This window comes from Gobio gobio, assembly GCF_949357685.1.
Source record: "Gobio gobio genome assembly, chromosome: 1".
Classification (NCBI taxonomy): domain Eukaryota; kingdom Metazoa; phylum Chordata; class Actinopteri; order Cypriniformes; family Gobionidae; genus Gobio; species Gobio gobio.
Genome location: NC_137097.1, coordinates 2,660,624 through 2,670,217, shown reverse-complemented (window position 1 = coordinate 2,670,217; position 9,594 = coordinate 2,660,624). Strand labels below are relative to the sequence as shown.

Here is a 9,594-nt window from a genome sequence, read left to right as displayed (position 1 = left end):
TTGTGAATGGACTACACAGTTTTAGCAGTTTGGCTATTGTCCCGTGACCATATTACAGACAAATTAAGTGCATTATATCCTTAATATCAGTTTAGTGTTTCAGTTATAATCTATTTGCTAATGTTTAAAAGAACTTTCATTAAAGACACAGGATAGATGGATTACTCTTTAACTTACTGTTTACATAACGCTTCGTGACATCACCTCCAGGCTCTTCACATAGAACAGAGCTAATTTACATATTTTTTTTATTTATATTTTATTTTATGCATTTGGCAGACGCTTTTGTCCAAAGTGACTTATTACAGGACAATCCCCCTGATGCAACATGGAGTAAAGTGCCTTGCTCAAGGACACACTGGAGGTGACCGCTGATTTACATTCCACCAAGATCGGAAACCAGGAAATATTGCCTCTGCTCACATCTATCATGGCATCCAGGAGAGAACATAAGTGGATTTGTTCATATACTGTGTCATAAACTACAAACTCATTCACTTCTGTGACAATTATGCTGAGATCAAGTTCTTTTAATGCCAAAGATCAAATTCCCAATGTTCAGTAATCAATGTACTTGAACGTGACAGAATTACAAATGCAAAGTTATGTTTGCATAGATATGTTAAAATGAATAGATGTGCATATTAAACAGAACTGCGTTGGAAATCATATTGATGACAAAGGATAAAAAGAAGAAAACAAAATGAAAAACTTGATTAAAATATAAATACACAAAACATGTAAGATGCTGTGTATACATAAGAACAGAACAAAATTATTGCTATCACTTGCATGGTCAAATCAAAGAGTCATACAGAGCTAAGCTCATACAAACAGAAAAAAGTTCCTCGATTTTCTAAGCCTATGTAAGCTTGTCCTTTGTAGGGTCACAGCGCCTATGGACAGTCAAGATCAGCAGAACATACATTCTGAATCACGACTGCTTTTACTCGGCGTTGGCTTGTGTCACTGAGCTCTGGAAGATTTTGTTTGTTGGTTTCTTGACTTTTACTACAAGTGCCGAGGAAGGTCAGGAACACCGGTATGAATATGATGCCGTGGACGGCCCCGAACAGAATGACTAAGAACATGATTTTGAAGAAGGTCCTGAAGATGTAGCTTTCAGCAGCCGCGAGCACCATCACACCAGCGATAGTGGACACGGCACCCTGTACGATCGGATAGCCCAGTTTAGTGATGGCATCAATGGCTTTCTCATTCGCTGAGGATTTTTCACTTGACACAAAGGCATAGGATATGTGAGCAGAGAAGTCGACAGAAAACCCAATACAGATAACAAGATTAATCATAGACACAGAGTCTAAACTAACATCCCAAAATGCCATGAAACCGGCCACTCCCACAATGACAGATGCGATGGCAAACGTCACCCAGAGAGAGCAGAGAGGGTTTGGGATCAACACGAGTGAAATGACTAGCATTGCACATGTGGCAACTGCTATATTTTGTATTGTATTATCAATGATGACGGCATATTGGTCGAAGTATATGAATGCAGGGTGGTACACTATCAGATCAACGGGTGTCTGCAACTTCCCACACTTTTCTGCGGTTTCTCTAAATGCATTCAGCATGTTCTTCTCATCGATCGCTGTGCTGATGTTCACAGTCTGAATGAACATACGTGATGCACGAATTTGATTATTAGTGAAATTAACGTCTTGACTGAAACCAGACTGAGTAAGAAATGCAGTTAAATGGCTTTTGAATTGAGTTTCATTGTTTAAATTGAAACCAGCGTTCAGTCCAAACTGCATGTATGCCCTCAGCCAAGAAATTGGTGAAATGCCTGAATCTGCCACTGTTAGATTTTGAAACTTTTCCAAACACAAGTCAAGACTTTCTCGAGCAGTTGTGCTCCAGTACTGAAAGTCTTCATCCTTTATAACTAACATGACATTGGGACCAAAGGCAGAGAAGAATTCATCTTCTTTGTCATAGTAACTGCCAACATATGAGCCGTCTGCTGCTAAATTTTTCAGATCTAGGCCTTCCTGCATTTGGAAGCATCCATAGATACTGACTGCCAAATACCCGGCATAGATCAGACACACGATCGTCTTAACCCACACTCTGGTCAAAAAAGGGCCGTAATAGTTTTTAAAGAATGAATCCACTGGCATTTCAAATTCCTTATCTGTGTTTTCATCATACGCCCCACCAACACAACAACCTCCACCATCCCCAGTGGCTTGTGGGACTTTCATGCAGGTCAGCCAGTGTCTGTTGCCTTTCTCTCTCCGTCCATTGAGTGCGAGACACGCGCCAAAGAAGGTGATGTTGAAGATGTAGCAGAACAGAAGAGCTGTGCTGGTGTACATGCAGAAAGACTGAACTGAGCGGAAGGGCGTCATGAGACCGATGTAGAAAGCCAGCACATCTGTCAGCGTGGTGATAGTGATGGACACGCCGGCCTCTTTATACGTTTCTGCTAAACGAATCTCAGCGGCTTTATTAACTTCAGTCTTCTGCCAGCTGGAGATCATGATGAACATGTCATCAACACCCACACCTGGAGGACAGCAGAGACCGTGAGCCTGTGAACATCAGCTGTGAGACACCTACTCCTGATGTGATGAATGAACTTACCGAGAATCAGGAAGGGGGCTGTGGCCACGGTCATGGCGAATGGCATCCCACAGAAGAGCAGCAGGCCAAAGCTGGCCAACACGGCCATCCCAGCGGAGACCACGCCGAACGCGGCCACCCACACCTTCGTCCTGACACAGTCTAACCTGTGCAAAGACACATGCAATAGAGATAAACGACATACAGTAGCTAGAGACAGAAACGTGCTTATTTGGTTCTTTTTTTAATTATTCGTGATACCTCATACAAGACATAATTGAAACGGTAATGGCCAGGAAATACGTAACAGAGAAGAGGGGGATCACAGAGTCTGAACTGGTCTCGAACTCTTTCTGTCTTGATATTGATGTAAAGTAAGACACATGGACCTGTAGAAATTCAACATAAAACACTTTGTACAATTACACACAAATGTTTTTTCATTGTGTGGAATCTCTACTTATAAAAACTGAATATTACAAAATATGACAGGATATCGCAAGGCAGAGAAAAATCAAACAAATATGCATTCAGTTTATGATCTCGATATACCGTATTTCCTCAAATAAAAGCCTTTAGTCAATTAAACGCCGGGCCTCTGATAGTGGCCGGGGAAAAATTAGTGTGGATAATAATAATCTCCTAAGTGCCTTTCATTTAATGTGCATGTAAGTTCATCGTAATGTACAGTCGGGTTGTGCCAAAGGAGCGAAACCATCATGACCATCTTGCGAGTGCGACGCACACTAATCCTGGTCTCTTCTATACTTAACCTAAACACTTTGCAGGGATTGCTCTGTTAATTAAATTGAGAATATAACTGATGCATATCTGCTATTTTAAATATTGTAGTCTATGAGAGATGTGACGTGTGTTAGTCTGTGAAAATACTGTGTCAGGCAGGCTACACAAATGATCTTGACAATCTCTTAGCCTCTTGTCTTTTTTACATGTCTTACTCTGCATTTAACCTAAAAATATTTTATTTTGTACAAGAAAACATCATAGGCTTCAAAATAAATTATGTTATTGAAATATTGTAAAGTGGTCATTTGAACTACACGAACGAACGTTTAAAAAACAATATGCAAAGTCAAAATTGAATAACTCCATAACGGATTGCGAAAAGTGCACGCAATGAGTAATAAGTTGGGTTAGAAAAATAGCGAAATTATAGTTTTTTTTAAGTAGAAAATAATATTTATGTAAAGAGGTATATATTAAAATAAAAAGTGCTTAAAGGAACACAATTCTTCTTAAGTGGAAGGAAGCTTTTCCCTCACGTGGAATATAGACAGCGGATGCATTAGTTGGGTTTGTAAAATAACGAAATTATAGTGTTTATATCAAGTCTATAAAACACAACAAACACAACAAATATATCGGTGAGAACACTCGTTTATACACCATAGCCTACACACCGGGACATTTGACTGCAAAACACATTTTACACAATGTTGATTCTTCTTGCAATTGTAATGCAATGGACTGTGGCCTACATTAAATATTTAAATAAAAGGTTTACACAGTCATATACAATAAACAAGCTTGTACAGCGACAAGAAATTAACTCAAAAAACCTGCCTACCTTACCAGAGCATGTGAGCGAAGCAAAGCGGAGCTTCACTCATGAACCGCTCAGCGGTAAAATGGCGTGCGCTCAAATCCCGCTCCGACATGACATTTCTCTGTACTGTAGCCTACTATACTTGTAGCCATTAAAACACGTAATTAGTTTCAGTTTAAATGTGATAGTTATTTTTTTATTTCATTTACGTTGAAAAGTGAACAGGACACATAAGATGCATAATGTCAGAAGACGGGGGTCTTCAATAAGTTCAATAACACTTCAATAAGTGTTGTTTTGTTGAAAGCCTTTCTTTAAAGTGAATTTCGTTTTGTATAAATTGTATCTTAATTTAATCAATGTTTTATCAACCAAATTGCCCGGGTTTAATAAATAAGCAAATAGCCTATAACAGATAATGACATTAAGGCGGCGCCGCTGCGTGAACAACGGCTTAAATGAACTACTAGAAAAGAAAAAAAAACTTGAGTCAGGGGCAGCCCTTACTATTTATTTCAGTTAGGCCTATATTTGATCCAGAATGTCACAAAGGGAGTTCTGGGTTGAGTGGCGGTGCTGAGCGGAATGAGCTTCAGAAATGAACGGGATCTTCAGTAAGGCGCTCTCCACTGGAGGAAATATTACCGCTCTTTCAGCACACACCGCAGCAGTCACAATATGACCTCATGTATGTTTTAAAAACATAATTCAACTTATAAATAATACTTTTTAATGGGCCACTTAAAATGTTTATTACAAATAAATTATTAAATTCTAAAAATGTGAACAAAAATTTGCATCGCATTCGCAATCCTTTGCAGCACCCCCACTTCCCGCGCCCCTGATGATATCTGTCCTCTGGAACGCTATCGCTTTTCATTTAAAATGGTTTATTTAAAACAATTATTTTTCAAATCGATGAAATTCGAAATACAGGCCTGCCTCTAACAAAAGCCTGCTCCAAATAAAAGCCTGTGACCTTCTGCAGTTCAGGTAAATAAAGGCCCCAGCTTTTATTTGAGGAAATACTGTATTTCAATTGCTGTCCAAATGACAACTGGTGCTTGACTTGTTGGAGATGCTTGAAAAAAGGCCATATTGAGGTACTTTTACACTTTTCACACACACACACACACACACACACACACACACACACACACACACACACACACACACACACACACACACACACACACACACACACACACACACACACACACACACACACACACACACACACACACACACACACACACACATGTTTGTTTTTGTGAAATGTGAGGACATTCCATAGGCGTAATGGTTTTTATACTGTACAAACCGTATTTTCTTTCCCCTTACACTGCCCCTGCCCCTAAACCTAGCCCTCACAGGAGACTGTGCAGTTCACTTTCTGTGAAAAAAAACTTGTTCTGTCTGATTTATAAGCATTTTGAAAAGTGAGGACATGGGGAACGTCCTCATATTTCACCCTCTTTTTGTAATACCTGTGTCATACACATGTCATTATACACATTTGTGTCCTGATATTTCACGAAAACATGCCCACACACACACACACACACACACACACAAACACACACACACACACACACACACACACACACACACACACACACACACACACACACACACACACACACACACACACACACACACACACACACACACACACACACACACACACACACACACACACACTAATGGTCATTAGGTCTCTGTATGTGAATATGTATCATATAATGATTATGTACTAAAAGAAAATTATAATAAAAAGAAACTTACCGTTTTCTGTTCTGTATAGTTCGAGAGGAGTTTTAGAAAGCCATCAAGCCAGTCAGAGCTTCCATTTGTGTTCTTCTCGTCTAGGAAATAAAAAAGCCTGACCGCTTTGGCACTGGTGAGCTCTGAGTTATGTGGTTTTAGCTCTACACCGCCGATGGTTGTTCCCCAAAACGCGTCATTATTCATCGGATATGTTATGTTAAAGGAACCTATTTCAGCAGCATTGTAATTTATAATGTCTAAAATTGCATTTGACACACACCTTCCCTTGGTTTTGGCACAGAGGTTTTCAAAAGTGTTTCCTGTCGTTATACTCTTCACTCGTCTGTCTAGCTCTATAATGTCATTAAAAGCTGCTTCAGTTAATATATTTTCTCCTTGCAAGCCTGTGATGATCAAAGAGGCATAAGTGCCTTCAGACGAAAGCCGTAACTGAGAAAACTCTTCAGATTGTGGGAAGTTTTCCACCACAATCGCCCTCTCCAGCTTGCCACGTCCATTGACAGGCGTGAACTGGTCTTCGATATCATTTGCCTCCCTCTCCTGAAGAAAGATAAAACCAGCTCCAAGGGCAGCAGCTACACATATAGGTAATATAAGAAACACATATGGATATCTACCAACAACAAAACCAAATTTATCAAAGGCCAGAGACAGAGGTCTTTCGATGCAGTCAGTTTTACACTTCGCCATCCTCTAGATTCTCTTCAGCAGTCCTTCCTCAAAGCCTCAGCAACACCCTTCTCTATTGACTCAGTGTTGTCATAACGTTATTAGGGTTAAAGGCTGAGTTGAACACTAATAATGTAATGACAACACAGTTGTTCGAGTTATAGGCTGAGCTAAACACTAACAATTCATTTGTTACTCATTAACAAACGATGGTTACTTATTAAGAAACTTTCTTTTTAGCTCCTGCCCATTGGATCAATGCCAGAAATAATCTGCTTTACTAAGGGCCAATATTTGATTTTATCAGCCATTTTTATTTCAATGACATATTTGCTTTATTTAGGGAAGGCAGAACTAATTTGACAGGTTTTTGTAGAAACTCTTTAGGCTTATTGTAAATCCTTTATATACTGAGTCACATGTCAGTTGTGTTAGCTGTAATGAGCAGTCAGAGATGTGTATCTAGGTTCAGGATAGTTTAATAAAATAAAGCAAACAAAAACAGAGAGAGCAGTAGAAACAGGGACATTACATGAAACATTGATTGACAAAAAAGTGAACCATAAGAACTATATATACACAGGGAAGATTAGATTAGCAAAATAACAAGGGGGCGTGGTAAATTCTTCTATGGTATTCTTCTATGGACTGGCCATCTTGAAAGATGGAACAGAGAGCACTCACAGGGTCCCGACTCATTCCTGCTAGATCCGTTGTTTGATAATTTTGCTTGTTTTAAGCAAAAACTCATTTTTATTTTATTTTCAAGAAAACAAGAAAAAATATCTTATGTCTTGTCTTGTAACATACATCAACTCGATGCAAACTGGATATATCATCAGTGATGTTACCTGGGGTCACGGAGTGTTTCGGGTCTTTCAAGCATCATAAGCCGCGTTTCCACCGAAATTACCCGGAATTATTTGTACCAGGAACTTTTTTCCCAGGAACTTTTTCTCCCCCAGACCTGCTACAATCTGCGTTTCCACCGCGGTCTAAAGTACCGGGAAGATTAGGCAAATTAGTCCGGTGACGTGAGAATGCGCGCGGCTGCTCCTCCCAGTCACCGACGGACAGTAATCACTTTTGCGCGATACTGTCTGCAACAATAACAAGTGTAGGTGATGCAAGCAGCGCTGCTTTTGCTGATTATGTACACACATTACCAACACTGTTTATTTAAACGTGCACTTTCACCTGGTTTGACCATTTTAATGCAAAATGGGATGATGGGCAATCCAAAATCTGAATGTGTTGTAATAGCTCAAATCCAAAACAAAATATTTTCTATAAAAGGATAATGAGGTTTCAGTCATGACAGATGTGTGAAAAGTTAATTGAATGAAAACAATAGACTGAATTAAGCAGTTGAAAGATTAGGTACTAGACTGCAAGTATTTTATTTTTTATCACAATAACATCTCTTAACATTCACAAAAAAAAAAAAAATCACATGACTAGTATTACAATATGCTTCATTAAATGCATAATTTTAGAGACTTCTTCCTCAAATTTGAAATGAAGCAGGACCACACTTATGACTTCACTTAAGTTGTGGTTATAAGTTATTATACTACATTCACATAGTTATACATTTAAAAATATAATATTTGGGTTTTCTAGATATGTTTATGTGCATATTCAGAAAGACTTGCGAGCAGCAGCCCTTTTATTTGCTTCCTACACTATATGAATACAATTAGAATGTGGTTATATAGTTAGAATGTGGAAATTAAAGACACAGTGACATTTTACACATTTTACTTTATTTTAGACAGATTAGTTCTTACAAAATTAAAATAAAAGTGTGCAAAGACAAATAAATTACTAGAACAATAAAATGAAAATATAAAATGTGAATACAACAATATAAAAAAAGTGTATTTTTCAGTAACCTTTCCAAGAGTTGTGCCAACACGTACAATATATAAAGTACAAGTGTGGTAGAGTGCTTCATTCAAGTGGCTGGTCATTGTGGCTACTTCTTGAACGACTGGACAAACTGTCCAAGAACAGACAGAAACCCGGTCTGAAAGTCCCTCTGCTGCCGTCTGCTTTCTTCCGCTTCTGACTGGTGGAATGCCAACTCTTTCCTCCTCATCTCTCCTCGGCCTGGCTCTCCAGTAACAGCTGAATATATTGGTCTCGCTGTTCTTGTCCATGCTGCAGGATGGCCAGGTTAGCATCCTCCATGTCCCTCAGTGCATCAAAAAAGTCACAGTCCCTTTTCCTTTTCTCTAAGTAGAAAAATTGCACAGAAACACATGGAAATTAATACACAATAAGGCAACTATGAAACAATAGAAACCATCAATTAATTATTTAAAGTGTTTTCACTACAAATAATGAACAATTGTTTGCCCAGCTTGAACAATGCCCAGTGTGCAATTTTTATCATGGGCAATTTAAGTTTACAATTAAAAACAACAAAACCATTAAGGATTACACATCAGTTTTTAAATATATACACATTTTTGTCAGCTTTATAACGTACTGGTGACCGCGGTGGAAAACACGCTGGTCTCCGTTGCCTGCGATTCATCAGGGCCACTCGTTACGTCTGGAAAAGCACGTTAAAAAAAGTTACTGCAACGTGTTTAAACACTGCAACGAGTTTAATAGATGATACCAAGATGATATATTTACCTTCAACCCACTCGGATTCCTGGATGGTTTCCAACAACGCACTAGCCGAGTCTTTCGTTACCGCTGCCCTAGAAAAGGACGGTCTGTGTCCCAGCAACGCGTCCAGGCGGTCATACCACTTGTTGATACGCCGGTCGGAACCGCTCCGGTTGTTATGATCCTTTAATTTCTTGTAATCTTGTCTAATTTCTTCAACTTCTCTCTGCACTGTTTTCCAGTGTGACTGGAACCGAGTCGATATCTTCAGGTATACCTTTTCATTACGGGTCGCCGTTTCCAGTTCCCGCTGGATGTCCTCCTCCGCTTATATGCTCAATAAAGCCTGAACCTCGTCG

General features: G+C 39.2%; 1 protein-coding gene across 1 annotated transcript; it reads right to left on the bottom strand.

Moving 5' to 3' along the window:
- Nucleotides 1-896: 896 nt before the first annotated feature.
- On the bottom strand, nt 897-6,634 carry LOC307136900 (patched domain-containing protein 3-like; the record flags this gene model as incomplete). The annotated part of the gene is made up of 4 exons (XM_079834257.1): nt 897-2,533; nt 2,611-2,756; nt 2,851-2,978; nt 5,942-6,634. The coding sequence occupies 4 exons, from the start codon at nt 6,632-6,634 to the stop codon at nt 897-899; spliced, it is 2,604 nt and encodes an 867-aa protein (XP_079690383.1).
- Nucleotides 6,635-9,594: the final 2,960 nt, after the last annotated feature.